At 47.1% G+C, this 22,601-nt stretch overlaps 2 protein-coding genes across 2 annotated transcripts; both read right to left on the bottom strand.

Annotated features, from left to right (window-relative positions):
• Positions 1–2,894: 2,894 nt before the first annotated feature.
• LOC311198643 (uncharacterized protein) lies at positions 2,895–4,666 on the bottom strand (the record flags this gene model as incomplete). Its single annotated transcript, XM_084272629.1, has 3 exons — positions 4,551–4,666; positions 3,258–3,398; positions 2,895–3,076 (listed from the first exon to the last, which is right to left on the bottom strand). Exons 1-3 carry the CDS (start codon positions 4,624–4,626, stop codon positions 2,895–2,897), a joined length of 399 nt encoding a protein of 132 aa, XP_084128755.1. The 5' UTR covers positions 4,627–4,666.
• A 3,793-nt stretch (positions 4,667–8,459) lies between these two features.
• On the bottom strand, positions 8,460–21,720 carry WDR5 (WD repeat domain 5). The gene is made up of 13 exons (XM_084272375.1): positions 21,457–21,720; positions 20,476–20,584; positions 19,064–19,137; positions 18,056–18,145; positions 17,298–17,387; positions 16,077–16,160; positions 14,383–14,438; positions 14,172–14,218; positions 13,365–13,440; positions 12,253–12,286; positions 11,694–11,768; positions 11,006–11,093; positions 8,460–10,036 (listed from the first exon to the last, which is right to left on the bottom strand). The coding sequence occupies exons 1-13, from the start codon at positions 21,535–21,537 to the stop codon at positions 9,936–9,938; spliced, it is 1,005 nt and encodes a 334-aa protein (XP_084128501.1). The 5' UTR covers positions 21,538–21,720; the 3' UTR covers positions 8,460–9,935.
• Between the last annotated feature and the right edge of the window lie 881 nt (positions 21,721–22,601).

Below are 22,601 nucleotides of genomic sequence, written 5' to 3'. Positions count from 1 at the left end.
CTGCTTTCAGGGGTGCTTTGGGGTGTTTCTCCCGCTCTGTGTGGGGGACACACACAACATTGCTGCGGGATGCAAGATGCTGAACGTGGTTCTCCAGAAAGAAGAAGGATCTGTGCCTTGTAGAAACATCTCTCAATTCATGTTTGTTCCCTCTCCTGGGTCTGGGCAGAATGTCAAAGCCTGCTCCGAGTTGGAAATATTTTAAGACTAGCACTCACTGGAGACTGAAACAATGGCAATTCTTCAGCTACCGAGGCTTTTATGAAAGGGCTTTTGACACAGAGGCTGCTTAGGGTTGGGGTTGGGGTGGAGGGGTTTTTTTTTTGCAGTTGTTTTTTTCTCCCAGAAAGTATTGTGCCAACACCTCATCTGTGTGTCCGTGCACATGCTTTCACCTCTGCAAAACAAGCTCTTGGCTCTCAGCTGGGCCGGTTGTGTGGATGCCCCGGAGGATGCCCACGGCTCTGCTCAAATGCAGCCGGGCTCCGGTGAGGAGGGAGGACGTGCTGCTCACACGGGGTGCCATGTGGCGATGCAGGGGGAAGATCTTTCAGAGTAAATGTCAGCTTGTGTGTTTCTGGGTTTGGGGCTTTTTGGGTTTTTTTTTTTAAACACGTGGGTGGGACTTTTAATGCCCAGATGAAGCTGAGACAGTTTCAGTCTCCAGGGCTTATCCAGAAGATTCACACAAACACTATGGAAAGTGTCTCTTTGCTTAGGAGGATGAAATTTGATGCTGCAAAGATTTTAACCCTGGTATTCCAGCAAGGAGCCTCAGTGGTTAGTGTGTCATATCTGATAAAGGCTAATCAGCCCTCCTTCAGGCACCATTCAATTCTTGTTTTCATCTGCCTCCCATGCATATTGCCTTATCTATGATATCTACTCACATGCAGATCCTGCTCAGCTCCCATCTGACATGAGACCAAGAGGCAAGGAGGAGCATTAAGAAGCACATGATGGACCCCACAACCAGACCCCTCACAAACAGCTCCTAGTGAGACCTTCAGCACTGACAGGAAAGCAGCAGAGCCCACCACCAGTTTGCACTGGTATGGGGATGGGATCCCAATGGGGAGCAGGTTTCCTGCGCAGCCCCACTGCCGGCTGCCTGCCCCGAGCCCAACAGCCCCAACCCAGTGCCTGCCCCACTTGTACCATCCAGCCAAGCCTCCTCTCCCCATTACAAGGCCTGCAGCCTCCTCGACAATTACCCCAGTCGCTGTTTGTTCAGGCGATGTGGATTTAGCTCTCCAGCCTCATGTGTAGTGTGTGTATAGGGAAAGATAGATTGCCGCTACTTTCCAGTATAAATCACATTCCTTACAACACTCCAAAGTAGCATTTTCAACCTCAGGGTGCTAATAGGATCCAGCAGGAGAAAGAAATGTCAGCTAAGTAGCAGGCGCTGTTTGGAGAGTGCAATGGAGCTGATCCACAGCCCCGGGGCAAAAAGAGCAATCCCAGGGCAAAGGTTAAAGAGTTCAGGAGCACTTCAGCCTACTTAATTGCAACAGGCCTCTTACACAGTGCAAGATGGATGACTCAGCCGGGCAAGGGGGGCAGCGAGGGGCCAGGAGCATCACCGGCTGGAGGGCGGGCGGCTGGGGACCGCAGCAGAGGGGATGGTGATGGAGGGGATGCTGGCATCTCCTCACCCCTTGCTTCTTCCCATGGATACCAAGGTGGCCCACACCACATCAGGACCCCCAGCCACCATCTCTATCCCCTCTGCTGGGAGCCTGATCCCAGCTTCAGCCGATTAATGGGAACTGGGATCAGATGGGGCTGATGCTGCAGAGGTTTTGGTGGGAGCGCTCAGCACAGCACTCAGCCAGGCAGATAAATAACCAGTAGTGAGAATAACTCCAGCTGCCAAGGAAATGTTCCTTGCTCCCCTGAAAATCATAAGGAACATTTTAAGGGGGAAAGACAGGGAATTGGTTAGTGTTGCCGTTCTTATAATTTTTCACAGGGTTTTTTTTTTTTTTCTGATCCCCTTTTGGTTTGAATCTTCACAATCCCAAAATGTTTTCCATCAACCCCAAGGTGCTTCTGCTGGGAAGGTTCCTCAGCTAATATTTTTAGTAGAGTTTTGACTTGTTTTCTGACACGCAGCAGATAAATGTCATCAAAAAGCTGATGTTTTGCATGGAAAAGGTCTTTTGATTATTTTTTTTTATCTAAGGAAAAAAAATAGAATTAAAAAAAAATTCATTCATTTCTCATCAGTGAGGTTTATGCTGTTTCCCTGGTGATAAAAGCACAAGGCTGCATCTTGAGACACATGCATTTAATTCACAGCTCCACCGCAAACCCCCGCGATGACCTTGACGAGCCACTTGGGCTCCGATCCGTGTGGGATGAGAATTTTTCTGTCAAAGCTCCTGTTTGGCCTCTGCGGTTGGGATAACGTCTGGGAAAAAAAAAAACACCCCAACAAACCAAACGGGGTTCATTTCCCGCAGGCACCCCGTTCCCCACCCCTCGGGACCCCACGGGAGGTGCCGCCCTGCGTGGCTGCTCCATCCACCCCTGCATCCTGAATCCCACCCGGGCCGGCGGCGGAGCGAGGGCCGAGGATGCCCTCTCGTGGGAAGAGCAGCGCAAAGCCCCCACGGGTGGCTGAGGGTGCCCCTGGCCCTGGGCGAGACCCCACCAACGCCCCCCGAGCATCATCCCCACCATCCTCTTCAGGATGCAGCCCCTGCCGCCGGGGTATCACCGAGGTATTGCCCTGGAAATATACAGGACAAAGCATTCGGCACTTTTTATTGAGGAGGAGGAAGAGGAGGGCTTCCTCCACACCTGTGAGAGCAGGGATAGGGACATTCCTGCTCCCCTCCACCACCACCACCTCACGAGGGTCCCACAGCAGCCCCAGCCCCGGGGTCTCAGGAGAGGAGCAGGGCAGCAAGGACACAGGGCAGCAGGAGGCCAGGGAGTGGCTGGGGGGCTCGGGGGGAGCTGTTGCAGAGGTCTGTGTCACAGCAGTGGATGCGGACCCCCGGCAGCTCCTGCTGCTGGCAGTGACGGGAGGTGGCACAGCCACTGGTCAGCAGGATGCCCAGGACCACTGCAAAGAAAGCACAGGAGGGACATCAGGGGGGTGACATCCTGGGTGGGGGGGTGACACCCTGCCACCTTACATGCTGGGCAGGCCCCGTTTGAAGGCTGCAGGGTTTGCTTTGGGGATTGAGCATCACTGGGCTGAGCAGGGCCCCCCTGCAACTCCAGCCCCCCTCGGGCAGACTCACCACTCTCTGTCTTAATGCAGAACCGGTGTTTGAAGCCCTGGTGCGAGTGGGAGCAGGTGATCACCTCGGGGTTCGAGCACCCCATGTCCACGTTTTTGGTTCCAACAACAATGTTGCAGCCATAACACTGGAGTCCGGACACTAAACAAGAACCATATGAAACACAACTAGATATTTTGTTTTTCCAGGGGGGAAATACTTCAACTCCCTCCTAGCTGCTCCCTAACGATGGCTTCGCAGCTCTCTCTGCCTTGCCAAGTCAAATTAAGCACCGAGCCAGAGCCCGGAGCTGTCTGCCACTTGTTTACCCACTGGGCCCCCCAAAAATATAAAAGCAATTCCCGCTAGAGGTCAGTGCGAAATCAGAGATTAGTCGGAGATTGGAGCTGGGATCAAACACTGGGAACAAGGGAGCTTTGAAACAGGGTCCGTAAAGAGTAGGTGAAACCTTCCAACCACAGGCATCGCTGAGCCAGGGCTCAGCTGCTCCTTAGAAACACCTTCTGCCTGTTTCCCCAAAATCCCTCTGGTTTCAGCAGTGCTGGTGTGGGAGGCATTCACACAGGAGGGGTGGGTTCATTGGTTCGGCTTACTGAACGCGGTGCTGCTTTTATCACCGGGCTGATCAGGGAGGCGAAGAGCTCAGAAGCAGAAGGGAAACCTTCCTTCAGAGTAACCGTGAGCCAACAAGCCTGTGACCCCGGGACAGCAGTGTTGGGGAGTCCCCAGAGATGTGCCCGTGGCAGCAACTGTGTCTGGGAATTGCTTACCCTAGACCAGAATGGGAATTACAGCATTTCTCAGGTTTGTTTAAAAAAACCCACCCAAATCAGCCTTCAAAGGGTGTTCACTGCCATCATCCACAGAGCTGAAGGCACCTGATCTCTGGGATGATTAACCCAAATCACATTGCACTTGTTGTTGCCATTACCTTTCCCTGTCTCTGAAGGTGGACCCAGAGCCCTCCCCGAGCCCAGCCTCATCTCCTGAAGGGTTTTTGGGAGCTGGGTGAGCACGGCAAGGGGAGTCCCTGCCCCAACCCCAGGGGAAGGGAAGCCCAGGGGATCCCAGCTCCTGGCCCACACTCCTTGCCCACATAAAACATGGTAACACAAGCTCCTTCCAAAACCCCAACACAGACAACACGCAGCTATGTTGCTTGGGGGGGGATGCCCCAAATCCATCCTGAGGATAAATCACATCCTGAGGATAAATAACAACCAGGGGTCAGGGAGGATGTGAAGGACTGTGGCTCTAAAAGCATGGGCAGGGCACAGGGACAGCAGCACTTACCCTCTGGCAGGACGAACACCACAGTCAGCAGAGAGAGGATCCCATGGGCACCTCCAGGCATGTGTCCCGAGAGCATGGGGGTCAGCACCCAGAGCCTGCCCGTGCCTCCAGGGGTGCACACCAGTGTCTAGGGGTGCGGGCAGAGACCACCTCTCCTCCCAGCTCTTCCAGCCCTGCACGCCGCTCGCTCTTCCCCTCGCGAAAGAAAGCCTCCACCAAAATAAAGGGAGATGCCGTTGGTGCAGTGGAAGCCTGGCTGCTCCCCGTGTCTCCAGCCGGTCCCGTGGCACCCAGTCTCGTTATGTCGATGCTTAATTTCTCCCTTTCCCTCTTGAGAAATTCTCTGACCCTCTCAGCTCCTGCACAGACGTGAGCGCCGATGTGCTACCCTCGGTTATTTCTGTCCTATTTCCTCTGACCACGATCACTTCCCATTAATACGACCGTGCAGCAGCTCTTGGAGAGAAATTCTCCCTAATCAAGATTTAGTTTTAAATCCACTTCGAAATCCTCTAATTCAGTTGGATTAGGCAGAAGGGGTTTGGGGAGATGTGTGGTTTTACTTTTTTTTTTATTATTATTTTCCTTTCTTTCTTTTTTTCCCCTCCTTTTTTTTTTTCCCCTCTCTGAGCTGCCTCATCTTCCCAAACAGACCCACCGGCTTTCTGTGACATATTGTGCTATTTAAAGAGGGCAGAAATAATTTTATTAAAGAGAAGCAGTCAACTAATTTTAAATCCAAGGCGCGAGATTCTCGAGCAAAGTACAGCCCCAGGGACGGCCGTGGGGTTCAAGGGAAGAACTGAAGGAGACAGAAGCAGGTTTGAGGTGCAGTGTATTCATTTGCATAGAAGAAAATAGTTGCCTTAATAAAGCAGCGAGGGGCTGAATGGGGCCAGCCCCTGATCCAGGCTTGGATTGGTTGTGGAGGGAGCCCGGCTGGGGCTGCTCAGGGATTGGGAAGGGGCCCAGGGGCACAGTGGAGAAAAGCACCCATCAACCTTGGATCTGGTCCCACAGGACCAAGATTGGCCCCACAGCAACGGGGGTCAACACAGACATCACCGGCTGCAGGATCAGGCCCCCAGACCCACTTTGGCTCCTCCACTGCTGTCCCCACAAGCAAAGCCCAAGCTCTCAGTGGATCTAATGGGACTTAGAGAGCTAATGCTTACTAATAAGAGAGCGCGACCGAATGCATGGGATTAAAAAATTAAAATGACAAAATAAGCTGCTTATGTAGCCCATCCAGCAACCGCCTGCTAGCAGCACCTGATATCCCCCACCCAGGGCATCCCAGCCCACTGGGCAGACCACAGCCACCTGCATCCTCTGCCAGACACAGTCCCGGGCCAGGCAGGGGCTTGGACCTCATCTGCACACAGCAGCTTCGTTATCAAACAAGCTTGTTAATATTTCACTGGGAGGCAGAGCAAACGTATCCACAGCTCAGGAGGGGCAATTAGCACCTGGGACAAGTGCCTAAGTGGTGCAGCTCATTCATTCAAATCACTTAAACCACCCACGGTGTCTCGCTTGCCTCAAAACAACGTGATTATAACAAATGTCGAACACGGCAAAGCCTGAAAGCCTCAGGGAGAAGGGATAAAATGCAGGAAATGGGATTGATTTAAACGCACGCATAAATCAGAGCATTCAATAAGGAGGGGAAACCAACTTTTAATCCTTTAATAAACTAATCAGTGTCTGGAAGGGGCGGCCAGGAGCAGCCAGAGCTCTGCTGCAGCGATGCAGCTGGTGAGTCCAGGGTCATGCACACCTCTGGGCACAGCACCTGGCTCTGTGGCTTCAGCCAGCAAAGCAGCTCTGCAGCACCAGCTGCCCCTTCCCACGGGGAACGGAGCTGGAAACCCTGGGTGAGTGGGGGTGGCTGAGATACAACACAGCGCATGAGATAGAGCATCAGTGGGACCAGCATGAGGATACTGGGGCAGGACCCACCAAGTGGGGAACATCACCCCAGATCCGAACCAGCTCCTGAGGATTGTTCAAGGCACTGTTGGTGATGATTTAGCCAGATGTTTGCCCTTATCCCCTTGGGATGCAGAGGGCAAAGACCTTTAGGAAAGGGAACACACACACACACACACCCCCCTCCCCAAACCAGCCAACCTCTTCCAGATCTGGGACCAGCATACGTTCCTCTGAACCCTGATTCATCAGCCCAGGAATCGCGTTAGGAAACGGCACTAGGACACAGCCTTCCTCCCCTGACTGAGAGACATTTGATTAGCAAATCCCCCGGAACGCTCCTGTTCCCCCGTAAACCTGCGGGATACCCAGAAACACGCTAAACCCCGCGCGGATTAGACGGGCTCGCCTGCAAATCCTGCTTTAGAGCTCATCCCCACGGGAGGCCCGGCTCAGCGCACGGCCCCCACCGTCCCACCCCCGCCACCCACCGGCAGCGGCGGCCGCCGCAGCCCCGGGTTCTGTTCCAACCCCAGGCCCGCACCTGCCCGAAGTGGGACTCGAACCGGGATCTTCAGGGCTCCCTGCCGCCATTTAGCCAGGCGGAAGCAGCGGTGCCGCCCCCTGTTAACGCGCCCGCTCGTCAGGGCGGGGTGCGCGGCGGAAAAGAGCCCGGCGCCAACGCCAGGGGGCGGTCGAAGAGGTTTCTGCGCTCTGATTGGCTGAGAGTGATGAATATATTAAAATAGGGACAGAAAGTGCGTATCGATGCTATTTTAAGGAGATTTTCAGGGCTCTCGTGACTCTACGAGGAATTAGATTAAACGTTTAATATGTGGATAAAACGTACCTGTCAAATTGAGAAGAAATAAAGGGCGGACGTTGTCTCACCCTAACCAGAATAGCTGCATATCAGGGGAGGTTTAAATAGCAGGAGACCGAGCGTGTTTAGTGTGTTGTATGAAAGGAGAGAAGGTTAGCACTCCCCTTGATAAGGATGGAAGAGGCCCTTGTGGCCTGTACAACACGCATACGGTTAAGGCACTGCCACCTACTTCGTGGCATCTAACCATGTTTTTTTTTCCCCTTAACTCCCTCCTCGAAGGGTCAAACCCCACAAAACCAGGTCCCGCCGGCTCTTGTCTGCACCCAGAGTCTCCTTTTGCCCCAACCGGAAGAGCAGAGCTCTCTCAACACACTGCAACATGCTCCAGCCTGTACCTAACACAAGCAGCCAGGCGAGCCAGGCTGCCAGGATTAGCTAGTCCTGACCACAGAACTACCCCTAACATGCCAGGCTGGGTAGCTGCACAGCTAAGCAGAGCTATTATCTACCCTAGGAACTTAACCATTACAGGCAGCTGGGTGAGCAGATCCTGTATGTCACAGCTCTTCAGTTTTGGAGTTTTATTCTCTGGGGGGTTGGACTCCATGTAATCCTGAAGGTCCCTTCCAACCCCTACAGCTCTGTGAATGTGTGAAGAGCAGATCCCTGCCCAAGAGATTTCCTCCTGAGAGCTGGGAAGCCATCTCCCTGCAGCTCAGAGGGCAGGGAGTGCCATAGCACAGCCCGGCAAGCAGAGCCACACACACACAGTTACAGAGGAAGCACCATGCTACAGAACATTAGGGGATCTGGGTGAAAACACTTTGCTGCAGGGATGAACAGCATTAAAGCAGCACAGCCTCATCTCATAAGTGAAAGCTTCCTCTGCTTGTGAGAAAAAAAAAAGACCAAAACAAAACCATCAAGCTAAGAAATGGGTTATTTCAGCAGTGACACGAAGCCCAGACACATCATCCTTCAGAAAAAGCCTCAGAAGACAGCAATCTCATCAATGGCTGATCCAGCACCAGCTCACCACAGCTGTTTTTCTATTTTCAAAAGCAAAGCTGTACCTCACGCCCTGCAGCCATCATCTTCACCAAGGGGGAAGCAGAGCAGTTTGCGAGCAGGCACTAGAGGAGAGGTTTGCAACTGCAATTGATTTTATTATCAAACACATCATGTAGGTAAAAAAAATAAGAATGGATTTTTCCTTCCCCAGGACCAAACGTCTCCTGAGAGCAGAACCTCTGGAGCGCAGTAAAACTCACAACTCACTCATCGTTCAGCAGGCCCAAGGGCAGCAGGATGCCTTTCCCCTTAGCCAGAGGTTTCAACGTGGGTTTGTTCTCATCACCTCTGCTGAAGCCACCTTCAGTTTAATCTTCTTCCTTTCTTTAAGCAGATTCCAACTTGAGTTACGCTCCTCTCTTCTTTCTCCACAAGAGATGTAAAGCACCACGCTGCTGCTGCTCCTCCTCCTTTCTTCCTCCTTAAAGGAGTTGGCAACAGAAATACTTCCTCCCAAAGGCGCTTTTTTAAGGGAGGCTTCTTTGGACACCGACATGTCACAGTAGTAAACTCTTACCACAAACATACACATAAAATCCCACCTTTTTATTATGGCATTTTTTTTTCCTTTTTTTTTTTTTTCTTTTTTGATGATGTGTAAATACCACAGGGGTATGACAAAAAGGGAAAGAAATACCAACGCTGAAATACAGAGTCATGCCATTATCAATACAGCTTCATACGATTTTTCAAGATACAAAAGTCTGTCGCTTCCTTTTTTACATTGCAAGAACTTTACAGTGTCCTGTGAGTTTCCTTTATAACCAGAAAAGGAAAAAAAAAATATTAAAATATGCTGAGAACAACTACAAGCAGGATTCATTTTAATGGTTAACAGAAGAACTGTAACTTTGCTCTAGAACAGCATCTATTAAACACACATAACAAGAGGTAAGCAACTATACAGAAGGTAAGAGGAGATTTCACCACAGGAGTCAAGTCAGGGGTGGGAAGAGGGCAATCTGGAACTGCACGGGTTTATTTGGTCACAAAGTTTGAGCTGAGTGTTTAAAATGAAGCACCCTTAAAAGATGCAGTACTCCTATTGAAAACAATACAGAAACTTCCCAAAGACTAAAATCTACATTTGTGAAGAAAAAAAAAAAACAAATACAAAATTAGACATTTAAAAAAAAAAAATTTCCACACATTTCTAGGCTTGTGACTTAATTTACTGTTACAAAGTAGACCGGTGGCTCTTCCTTAAGCAGCAACAGTGCCCAGCAGTAATGCCACCGTAAAGTACAGTATCTTTGGGGTGTCCAGTACAAGGCTGACACTTGTTACGCCATGCCACAACAATCCATTTGCCAGCCAAAAGATTAGGCAATTAAAAGACGACCTTTTTGACCTTTTTTCCCCCCACCACCAACACCACACTGCCCAGTTCTAGCCAAGAGCTAAGACGTTTTCTTTGGGCCAAGACTAAGAGAAACCACTTTTATCAAATATTCTTCAGGTTTCCTGCCAAACTGGATTTATTATTCTCACGTGGGTTTTTTTTAATACTTGAAAAACATCGTTTCCTGACAGTCTCTGAAGTGATGCTGGAACGTTTAACAGTCACTCTTCCACAGTTTAATTGTTTTGTCGTTTTCTAGTGCCGCTGACGCGATGATGTTTTCTGTGGGGTGACAAGCCGTGGAGATGACGACATCTAAAGCAAAGAAGAAAAGATATATAAATATTATTTACAGCAAGGAAATCCGGTTTATAGCAGCATTTCTGAAGATGAATGTGTATTGCTACTGCATTTTAAAACAGCACAGCCAAGTCACTATTTCCTTGTAGCAGAATTACTAACGCGTTATTCATCCACATTTTTTCCAACTAATGCTTCTCTGTGAAAGGAGATACTCGCAGGAGAGAATTGAGAGTAGTAGTTGGAAAGTGTGTGGTGGGTTTCAGAACTTATGAACTGTCTAGATTCTAGTTCTTGCTTACTTCACAGGCAAAACTCTTGGCATATGGTGTCAGACACAGCTAGTAAAAACCCAGCTCAGTTTTTTTCCTTCCACGTAAAGTATTTTCAACATGCTGTTCAAGGCTGAGGCAGTGCTGCACCTTCAGGGCCTTGCCTGAAAATGAAAACCTGCTGCTACTGCCCCAACCTACAGTCCAAACCAATGGTCCTGCAAAGGAATAAATGGTCCTGCAAAGGAGTAAACGCGCTTGGATTTCACAGCACAATTCCCTGAGAGCCAGGGCAGGAAAGCCCTCGCTGATGGGACTGACTGTACCCTCCAGGTGACATCTTGACACACGCTCAGCTCTGCCTTCAGGACCAGGCATGCTCCTGGACATTTGCAGACAGCAGGACTGCCTCACTCATCCTTCCAAGAGCTGCAGCTTTGGAAGGCATTAATGGGTCACCAAATGTTATGAGTCACTTCAATATCACAACCAGTTCTGAACTCAAGGAAGCCTCTTTTATGAGCTGATGTCAAAGAGCTCCCAGTGAAAGACTAAACACTTGAAATGCCTATAGAAGAACCTTCATAAAAAGGAGTGAACTCCTGAAGTTCAATTAAACTTCAGCCAGCCAAGTATTTATTGGTCTGACAGTCAAAACTAAACATCAGAGAGAAAATACTCCCACCAATAAACCCAAACTCCTCCTCCACACCTGTGTGTCCTTGTAATTTCTGTACAATCTCTTTTGTCTGAAGATTCCAAATATAAACCAGGTTGTCTTCTGAACCCGACACGATCCACTGGAGGGGCAGAGAAAAAAAGCAGTTATTTTAACCTTTCTCTTCATCTGTATTATCTGCAAGTGTTCAGTGAACACTTCACTGCTGAAAGGGAGCTTGCAGTATTATACAACGGCTTGATGCGGCTCATTCTCTCAGCACATATAAGCAGCAAGAAGCTTTGTTCCACTCCACGTATGCCAGAGGAAGAAAATTAAGAGAGCAAAAGGTGCTAAAGTGATTCTGAGGTGTGTTAGGACTTAGTATCTGCTGACTTGTTCTGTTATCTGAACCAGAACACACCAACTTATCATCCAATGGCTGATGGCTCTGTGCTATGGCCAACTGATACACAAACAACCGCTCTCCTGCTGCGGGAAGAACCCTTTGCTGCTGCTGCAGTGGCAGAGCCTGTCATGAGACAGCATGCCCACCTAGAGACACAGACACCAGAGAGGCTCAGGGTGACCTTCCTAAGACACTCCCTTCCCTCCCTGCACTATGGCACCTGGGAGGCAGCACCCACCAAGGGAGGTTTCCAGCCCCAAACTATCATTTCTTCTACAGAGCAAAAGCAGTAAACACCACACAGGGGTAAAAAGGGTCTCAGCAAGCACTAACCTTTCCACCAGTAACAGAGAAATTTGCAAATATGCAGTACTTCTCATTTTTGTGTCCTGTGTACGTCTTCAGGCACTGAAAGAGAAGAGCCACAAGATGTTAAGCACAGCTCTGAGATAGTTTTATCAGCCAAGGACAAACTCCCATGGCAGAATAGACTAAACATGTCTGCCTGTGTCTCCCACCCCGCCAACTTATCTAGAGGATGCAGAGGGCATCTCTGCCCTACAGCACTAAACAATTTGTGGGGGGAAGCTCTAAATTTGTCACATTACCACAGAGAAAAAAAGGCAAGAGGAACTTACTGTTCATAAAGAGAAAAATACTGAAATATAGCTTTACTTAATGTCTCAGGGCTATGCAGGAGCCAAATCACTTCTTTTTTTTTCCCCATAGTCATCTTCAGTGCCCTCCAACAAAGGGATACTACTGCTTTTTTTTTTCCTACAATACTCATGTTATGAGTATTATGTCAAGCCATCTTAAAAAGACACCCATGAAACCCAGATTTTCTTAGAAACTTCATTAAGCCTACACAGTGAGACAGGATTGGTTTTACCTTTCCTTTGCTGTAGTCCCAAAGTTTCAGAGTACTATAAAACAACAGAAAAAACAAATATTTTAGTTCTCAGTGTTTGGTTTGTTTCACCTGACAATCTCCTAGCGGTGGGAAAAGGAAAAATTTCCTCCATAGCAGAGTTCTTCAAGTCTACATGAATCACTTCAGCCTGGCTTTGAAGTACTTTGGGGTTAACTAAAGCTGTACCAATTTTACTGCCATGCCATCCATATTCTCCTATATAGAAAGGGTGGCTTTAGGTATTTCCTCACACCTGCAAGCTTATTGATAAATAGTGACCTGACAGCTAGGGAAACAAGGAGCAGGAGAAGAGACAAATTCCAGTGAGAGGCAGAGGTGTTTTGGCAGACTTGAAGGGAATCACTTGCTTTAGGTAAGCACTAAGCTCTTACACAGACTAAGCAAGCCCTGTGCATCTCCAGGCGCAGACCACCTGTATGGACACCCACACTGCTGCCAGAGCCTGCAGAACAGCCCCCTTTCTCTTCCTGGGGAACCACAATCGGGGGTTTCTCTGCTTAACAGCAACTAGTTGAAAGAGGCTGGCAGCAGCTCGTGGCATCTTTTGAACGAAGATGCTCAGACAGGGAGAGCATCAACCTCATGACCTAGGAGAGGAAGGTCTCAAAAAAGCAACAGCATCATTACTGTCTGTGGATGGAGATGACAAACCAGCTACTCCCTTCTCAATAGCTGCATGGAAGTTCTGCAGGCAAATAATACTCAACACCATCAGCCTACCTGCACAGCTTTTATGCCTTACACACAGAATTATTTATATGCTGCAGCCTTTTACAGGCTGGATTTCCTGTCTCTTGACGTCACAAAGGAATCACACAATTAATATAAGGGAATGCTGAGGTTTTGAAAGGTACAAGAAGGAATGAGTGGGTGTTGCAATCCCTAAACAGCACTAAAAAGAGCCAAGCCCTGCCTTTGTCTTTCACAAAGCACACCACCTCCCATGCTTCTGAAGATGCATAGCTCTCATAGTAAAGTTCATACATACTAAAGAACAGCAAAAGAAACATTTATCTGATACTCATAGACATTTCACAGTTTGGTTTGGGGTTTTTTTTCATAATACCTACTTGTCCAAAGTTGCAGCTAGTATGTATTTGCCATTTGGGGAGAATTTCACGAAAGACACAGGAGGGTTATCATCATCTACAGTGAAGATAAGAGCAGTGTGAAACAGTGCACAGGTATTGCCTCACTGACAAGGAATTTCTTTTGACAATAAATTGTTAATTGTTTCACTAAAACACGAGCTCAGTGTAGAGAAGCATAGGAAAGGTGACTGTTTTCAGTCACTTAAGAAAAGAATATTAAGCATTTTTCTTATAAACATTTTAAATAACCCATTGTAAGCAAATTTTCCTTCCTTCCTTAAATCAATACATATCAGAGCAAGATGACATCTATACCTTTTAAAAATCATTGTATCTATGTATTTGCAGTGCCATATAATGTTTTACAACACAGAGGACATGGAACCTATGCCCCACAAGTGGCTTCCTTTTATTAGCCATGTTCACAAGATGCATCTTGCAATAAAAACAGGCAGGTTGTGTAGTCAGACAACACGTTTTCATCACATCCAGCAGCACAACCAACTCTGTCCTTACAGCTCTCAGCTGCTGCACAGCAAGTGCTACAGAGCCAAAAACTGGAAAACCCTCATTTGTCCATCAAGCTTTGAGTGTTATGCAATATAAAGTGAATATCCCTTCATGTGAGAAGATAGTTCCTCTTATTGCAGATGGGAGGGTAAAAGTGTCCTAACAGAATGGCAGGGAGACAGCAAGACAGAGATTAAGACAGCCACCACCCACAGAATATCTGCATCACAACTTAACAGCGAAGAATGGAGCACAACAAGCAGCATTCCTACTCACCAATCAGCGTTTTCAAGCACTGCCCTGATGCTGTATCCCAGATTCGACTATTAAAACCAAACAAGAGTCATTACTATTGGTCTTGAAGTCTCTGTTCTGATTTTAACACTACAAATACAAGATATTTTTTTAAAAGTCCATTTTTTAAAATTGCTTTTTAAAAAAAAGTAAAAGGTTTGAACAGTGCTGCAGACAAGAAATAACCACTTACCAGAGTCCATCATAGCTACTTGACACTATAAGGGATCCATCACGATTAAAATGCACCTGTAATATTATAGAAGGGGAAAAATAACTACTGATGTTCAGAAAGATGGACTTTTTAAGCCCCACTGAAAGTGTTAATCTTCCATTCCTGACACTGCAATTCACGTGGATGGAAGCAGAAAGTCAACATGACATACAAAGAATAGGTACTGGTTTAGATGGGTAACACCATTAAAACCAAGATTCTTCCCTTCCTTCCCTCCCCTCCCCGCTCTCCCAGTCTGTCTGGCATAATTATAAAGAGGGAAGGATTTTAACTACAGCTGTTTAATTAAGCATCAGGGACCAGAATACTCTTCAGGAGCTCTGTTCTGGCAGCTCCAGTAACAGCAGTATCAAACCAGGGCACAGTACCGTATCATTTTAAGGACATGGGATTTAACTTCATATGTAGTTATATATATGTTTTAAGGTCAATTTACTCCCCTGTCATGATTTTGCCCCAGCTGAGAGCTGAGCACCACACAGTCGCTTGTTTTTTAAAAGGAAGTGGGGAGGAATTAGGGGGGAGGGAAGGGAAAGGAAAAAAACCCCAAAACCAAGAAACCAAAACCCCATGGGTTGGGATAAGGATAGTTTACTAGACTAGCAGAAGGATAGATTTAACAACAGGACTTTAGAGCACAAAATATATGCAACTGGTGATACACAATGCAGCTTCTCACCAAACTACACACAGCTCAGGCCGTGCCACCCAGAGCCATCCTAGAACCAGACTGTCCCCAAAAAATGTATGTCCTGGAGCCACCTGCTCCTCCTCCCACCAGCCCCCCCTTTATACTGAGCATGATATAATTGGCATGGAATACCCCCCCCCCCTTTGGCCAGTTCGGGTCACCTGTCCTGGCTGCATCCCCTCCTTTCTCATTAGTAGGGAAATATGAAGAACTGAAAAAGTCCTTGATTACTTGGCAACAACTAGAAACATCGGGGTGTTATCAGCACTGCTCCCATCCTAACTCCCAAACACAGCATTCCATCCAGTGCTAGAACAGAAATTAACTCCCTCCTAGCCAAAACCACGACAACCCCACACCTCAAAACACTGCTATTTTAAAGAATTGTTATTACTAACATTTATTCCCAAGTATGAAATATCTCATAGACAAGGCAAAACAACTGTATTATGACAGCAATAGTTTAGCATGTTTGATGCTCAAGTTTTTTCCAGTTTCCTTAACTTCAAAAATATTAAGAGCCGAACACCTTCCCTGCACTGAATGGCCACTGCTGTATTCCAAGCTCCTTTTACTTATTAAATGAATGGGGTTTGAAACACAGCATATTATGGAACTATCCTGCTCCAAACTGCAGTAACAGCTTGGGACAACACAAACGCAGCAGACATACAGGCTGTTCTCTGATCCTCAATTGATCACAAATCTGTGCCCCAGCAACAGACTGCTACACTCAGGCATAGCTGGCACACCACTGCTCCCCACAGGAACACCCAAGACCAAAATCCACACCAATCACACAGAGAAGACAGTTCATTTCATTCCCATTGAGCAATGACCACCAGCAAATCCACCACTACACTGCGTAAGGACTTGATAATAAGAGTTAGAGCACAAATCCACCTCTCTGCAGAGGTAGGAGAGGAGCTCTGCTAAGCAAAATAAGGATGGAGAGACTTACAGCTGAAACTGGGTCGGAATGAGCAGGTAACGTCTTGAGGCACTTCCCCGTTTTCACATCCCATATCCTCACACTTTCGTCAAACTGAAGATGGAAGAAATGCACAAGGTAGTTTAATGATGCACCTAATCCAGGCATGAAAGGTGTTGTAGCCTTCCTCCAGCTAGAAAGCCTAGGACACCAGCACTACAGAGCACAGAGACTGGGACTACAGCTCCCCAAACTCTTCCTCTCCAGGCAGGACACCTCCATGTTGAGGGTGGGTTAAGGGCTTCACTATGTCCCCAAGCACAGACAGCAGTGGCACAGCATAGTTCACCTGACTACAAGCTGTGCTTGCAGAGGAAGAGAATTTCAATGGTAAGGGGTTGTGACTTGCTCCCGACCCCTGGTAACATGGTTGTTGTAACTAACACCATTTTATAAGGCAAGCAGCCATTCTCTGGGACTGGGTGACGTATTTCTTCCCTCTCCCTCTTTACCAGACCCTGAAGATCCTGTGAACCAAGTAGACAAACCAAACAGATTGCTTTTTCCCCTCCCTACCAGGCTCAAGGTTCCTGGGCGCCAGGCAGACTCCCTTCCTCGACAGCCTTGAAGGTCGTGGGCACCTGGCCAGCGTGATGGTGGGGATCGCCCCGTCCCCAAACAGGGAAGTGTAACTGCACACACAGCACCGTCTAAAAAACCAAGCCGTTACAAGTCCTAAGCATGGAACCTGGACCAGAACTGCTGCTGGACAGTAACTGTGACACCCCAGTAGCCAGGGATGACCCCACCATCACCTGCTTCCTCCAAGGATTGAGCAACTCTTATTCTTTTCCGTGATTTTTAGAGTTTAGATTATGATTTCTATGTTGATACAGCAAACCACGCATGAAGATCTGACCCAATCTGAGGAGGGTCCAGGTGATGAGACATCATACTTTTAAGTTAGGAACTAGGTGATGAGGAATTCTAAGTTGTATGCTAAATTTTGTATTACACTACCCTATAAATTGTACTACGCTGATTCTGCCCACAGAAACTTAAATTCTGTGCTATATTAATCACAATATCCTGGTATGAAAATAAAGCTTTAATTGTAACTACTATTTAGTGCCATTATCATTCTGTTAGGGATCCCAAAAAGAACCTGTCTGTCCCCTCAACATCAGGTGACAGCAGTGTACAGCATTTGCTTTGCACAAATAATTAAAAAAAAAAAAATTAATAACTTACTGATCCAGAAACGATGAGGTTTGACTGAGGGTTGAAGTTGCAGCAGAAAACATAGTTACTGTGCCCTTTCAACGTCTTTAAGCACTTACCCTGAAATAAAATTCAGCAGAGTTAAATATGCAGCATCCTTCTCAGCCATAAATGCACTCAGGTAAGCTGTGTTAAGGTTAATCACTGCACAGCACAGAAACCATCTCTAGCCCTAGATTTAGATGGGCAGAGGACCAGCTACAGCAAAACTAGAGGAATTTTTTAAAAAGACACATTTTTAATGACTGCAGCCAAGCTGTAAACCCTTTGGGCAACTCAGGGGAACAAGGCAGTTTAACATACCTCAAAAATCAACTATATTACCCAATTCTCATTGTCACTGCAGAAAAGGAAGGGGGAGAGGAGACAAGCCAAGCAAAGCTCTGATAAGTTATAAAAAAAGTTTAATACAAGATGCTGCTTTTGGAAATAAAGCCTGCAGTTGCACTGTTGTTATAAGGCTTAAGCACTCTCAGAAGATCACCAGACTCCTCACAGTACCCACAGGTATCCCCCCCTCTTTCCATTTGCTGCATAATTCAATCAACCTCACAGCCCACTCAAACATCAGCTTGTTATAAGCTGGAAAGAGTGAGCATGACCCAAAAGAGGAGACAGTGCATCAAACTACCTTATCTCATCACAGCACATTAAGGCCATCTGTAAGAACACGAGTGAAGATGCCAGCACTGGGGAGGAGGAAGGTAAATAATAGTGTCTGCCCTTACCGAGCTTACATCCCATATTTTGAGAGTTTTATCATCGGAGGCAGAGACAAGAAGGTTGGAGTCTGATGACCAAGCAACATCAGAGATTCCCTAAAACAAAGGAAAACAATTCTCAGCTCTGTTTGTTCATAAACACAGGGAAATGGAAAACACAGACTGCATATTATAGTCACAGCTGAACCTTGAAAGAAAAATCAGCACAGAGAGTCAGGAATTCATTGATTTAACTAGGTTAAAAGCTCCTCTGACACTTTTCATTTTAAGCCATATACTCCTAATTGTTCATGTAGCTCTTATTGTGGCCACCAACACCCTTTCTTGGAATTCATAAACACTACACTACATAAACTAATCTGAATAAGTGGCTTCTCTTCATGAGAAGCTTGTTCTTTATGGCCCGAGTCCCTAAAGGCTGGAGAACAAGAACCTACTGGTTCTTCTTAATGTGAATCTCCATCTCTGCTTACAAAACTTCAGCATGTAAAAAACTTCAGAAAATAAAACCAAAGGATTTTGGGGTTTGTGATTCCTTTAGAACCTTGCAGAATGAGTAAGTGGTGTGTTTACAGAGGCAAACCCATGAGAAAAATTAAGTCTCCTTAAAAGGCCAGCCATTCTGCTCCATATACAAAGGAAAGATGGAACAGCACAGAGTGTTTCAGTTTACAGGGATTTTCACCCAAGAACACCCTGCCACGTGGCCGAGGCTGGTGTTCCTGAAACAGAGGGACTCAAGAAACCAGCCAAGCAGCGTGCACGCAGGTACTCCGTTATCAGCCTGCCCCTCAGCCATGATTCCAGCCTGACCTGGTATTACTTCAGCAATTCCAGTCCCACGCCGCTGTGTGGGACTGTATAAACAAAGCACAAAACCAGACCAAAGAACAAGGCTTCTATAGAAATCACCTCAAACTAGCCAAGAACAGACATTTCTGCATGAGGAAAAGAAAGCAAAGGGCTTTACAAGTAAATTCACGTTCAAGCACACAGTAATCTCCTCATACTTACCAGTTTATGACCAGACACTGTTTTTTCAAACTTGCCATCATACGCTCCCCAAATTTTAATGAGTTTGTCAGCAGCTGGAAAAGAATGTACCAGTTAGGACAGTAACAGCACCAACAGATACAGCTGTCCCTTCTGGGTGGAAAGAAATATGTTAACTACATCTCTGTGAACACTGGCTAGTTCTCCCTCCACAGGCAGACCCAAATGTATAAAGTAAGATGTAATTGGTAAAGAACAGCTTCATGCATGCCAAGCTGCAGCAGCTGAGATTACATAAACTGCCTGGAATGCAGAGAGTCTCTGACCGCTTTGGTTTCTCTGATGACAACTTGGGTTTCTGCTTTTGTTTCGCACTGCCAGTGGTAAAAGTAATGCTGTTCCATGAAAGGTTTTTGCCCAAAAAGAACAAAAATTGCATAAGCCAGGCTGAATTTAATGAAAGCAAAACCCCAAGCATATTATCCGTGTTAACTTGTCAAACATGCCAGAGAAAAAGGTTGATATTTGCCAGGGGGAGAGGTTGGAAAACCTGTGTGGGGGGTAGACAACAGACTTTCATGAGGACACTTGAAGAAAAAAAGCATTTATATAAGGAGCACTGCACTGGTCGTAGGGCTGTTTGCAGTTAGTAAGAGACCTACACCATACCCATGTCTGGAAGATGCTTGAGTGGCTCTCACCATCATATTGAACAACATTCTTTTTAATTTCCCTTACATAAAGCTCCTCTCTGCATCACTGAGGGTCACACAAATGCACTTCCAAAGGAAACCTGTCACACAGTGTTGACCACCAAACATTTTTAGGAAACACCAAGGCTGACAGGCCTTCATCTGCCTCTGAAGGCAGCAAGTAGTGAAATGCTATTTCTAATGACCTTCCACCCATTCCACATAGGCAGCCCAAGGCTCTGATGTGTTAAACACCACAGGTACACCTACAGAGACACGTGGCCAGTCCTCCATACTGCACTCTACAGTCCACTCTGGTAGCGCACAGCTACCTTCCTTATTTCCCACAGCAAAGCTTTTGCCTGCAGATACTAAACCAAAGCCTAATTTAAAAGCCTAAACTATGTCTTTGGTTGTACAGAAAAGCACCAGGGTTTCCTCTGCACAAGAAAAAGGATCCTGCGCATGCTTTTTTGCCTGTTTGCTCAGTAAAGAAAGCTGAACAGGTGAGAGAGGAGACTCCCCAACTTGGCTGCACAAGGAAGATCCAGCGGTCAAAGTAACAGAACTTAAAAAGCTTAAAGCAGATTATCTCAAAGACTGACAGCTTTGGTACGGCTCCTTTTCAGAAACAACATGACACTACATCCTTCCTCCATCCAAAGGAGGCAACGTTAAAGACAGTTCTTCTAGACCCACATCTGCATGTTTTAGATGAGAGAAAAAGAACACAATACTTACAGGAGCTGGCTAGCCACTCTCCATTAGGACTAAACTTTACTGACGAGACTGCCTTCGTGTGTCCTGCTAACGTGAACTTTAGAGCGTAGTTTGGTTTTACTGGTGCAGGCTGTAAGAAAAATACATATGAATGAGCTACATAAACTCCCAATTTAGTACCTTGGTGTCAAGCTCTGTATCGGACTGGGCCCGTGCAGAGTCATGGACTGCAAGGATGTTCAGCTTAATAGAGAGATTCCAGCATTTCCCTCTCTTCCCCCTCTCCAGATACATAAAGCCAAAGCAAACACCGTTGCTGCCCATGACCATCAGCGCCTCACTGTTACAGGCTCAACACCAACTCATCCTTGACATAAATTTCATCCAAACCAACAAACAGGTGGGAAAAATGCAACAGTCTATCCATAAAGTGTTTGCCAGATCAAAATATTGGTATTGATCTGTGCAGTGCTTTTAAGTGTCTGCAGTTTTCATCCTTATCGTGAACTAAATCAAGAGCAGACTCCTCCATACCCCTAAAACCCCTTTTCTTTCCTCTTTTCACCCTATATGAAGACTTTATGGTTAGACTAGAACATCTTTGAGCATCTGCAGGCGTCAAAGGATCTGAATAACTACTGCTTCCCCACTTTGCAGCTAGGACTGCAGATTCGCCAGCCAATTCTCCAGTCACCTCAAGGCATCCCGGGGATACAAACAGCCTTTCTTTTTAACGCTCAAAGAGACAAAAGTAATTCATTAGCAAGGACTTCCACAAACCAAACAACCTCCCCCTCCCCCTACAGAAGAGGCTGTGCTCCATCCGCTTTTCCCATAAGATCCTCAGCACGCTTTCAGCTCGAGATAACAGCAGAAGGAGAGGTCTGGAGAAGCTCTTGATTTATGTAAGATTTTAAACCTCTTAATTCTGGTTTGCCTGTTGAATATGCAGGTAGTGGCCATGTGTATTTACACGGATATTGTTCGGAGCCCCACACACACCTTGCTCTGATTGGTCGAGGAGGAAGGAGTAGATTGTGTTTTGGTGGATTCTGCATCTGGCTTCTTTTCTTCTGTTGCCATGGTTGTGAAGCTGGCAAGTGAGACTTATGGTGCTTGAAGGGGGAGAATGAATGCGCTGCTTCAAAAGGCAGCCCTTGCCACAGAGAGGAGAACCGCGCTGAAATGAAAACCTGGAAGGAAAACAAAATATTCTCATTAGCTGTCAAAAAGATTCTCAGTGGCTGGAAGAATGAGATTAGTCTAACTGCGGGTTGCCAGAAACCAGTATGAAAACCCATATTCTCTATCTGTTTAGCAACACGGCAGTATTTTAGGCCTTCAGACCTGCTAACGTGCAAGACTCAGAACCCAAGCCATGGCCTTTGATCGCCTCTTGGAAAGCGTTTTCCCACTCCACTCCATTCCAAAGAGAAATAAAGCAGAACAGCTTTGAGGTGCGGCAGGGTTTTCCCATCAGATTTTCCCCAGAACACTCCCAAGCAGCGTGTAGCACACAAGAAATCCAACAGCTTGCAGGAAAAAGATACAAGGTACAGTCCAAGGGCTTTATTTTTTCCCCCCTTCAGATTTACTAAGGTACCGAATCCGAGATTGCAATAAACACAGAACCCACCAGGCGTTTCCAAGGCTTAGGGCCCTGCTACATCCCCTTCACCTCGAATGCAAGGATTTGTCTTGTATTTCCCTCCTAAACACTCTGGACATCAAACCAGGCTCTTCTCTATACCCCAGACCTTCTCCTGCCTGAAAGCCAGCCCTATGTTAGCCTCACCAGACTTGCTTTCCAGAACAAAACCCGGGTAAAGCGCTGTGCTGGTATTCGGTAACCGGGGCCGACGCTGCGGAGGGAGCAAATCCCCACTGCAGCTCAGCTCCATTTCACCTTAGTAACAGAACCACCTCCAGCTCGCTCAGTTAAGGATTTGCCCTCAGAAGTACGCTCGCAATATCCCACCAGTGCTACATTCCCTTTCTGCTGGTGGCAGCAGATTTGGGAACAACAGCGTTTGCTCTTCCAGCCACTACTGGCATTTTAAGCATCTCCTTCTAGGGAGGGAAAGGGAAGGGGGGGGCAGAGCAAAGCGCTCCCAGTCGCCTGGCGGCTTTACCAAGCCCTCTCCTCA

This window comes from Gallinula chloropus (genome assembly GCF_964237585.1).
Source record: "Gallinula chloropus genome assembly, chromosome: 18".
Classification (NCBI taxonomy): Eukaryota; Metazoa; Chordata; class Aves; order Gruiformes; family Rallidae; genus Gallinula; species Gallinula chloropus.
The sequence above is the reverse complement of the archived record's forward strand: the minus strand, read 5'-3'. Positions and strand labels throughout refer to the sequence as shown.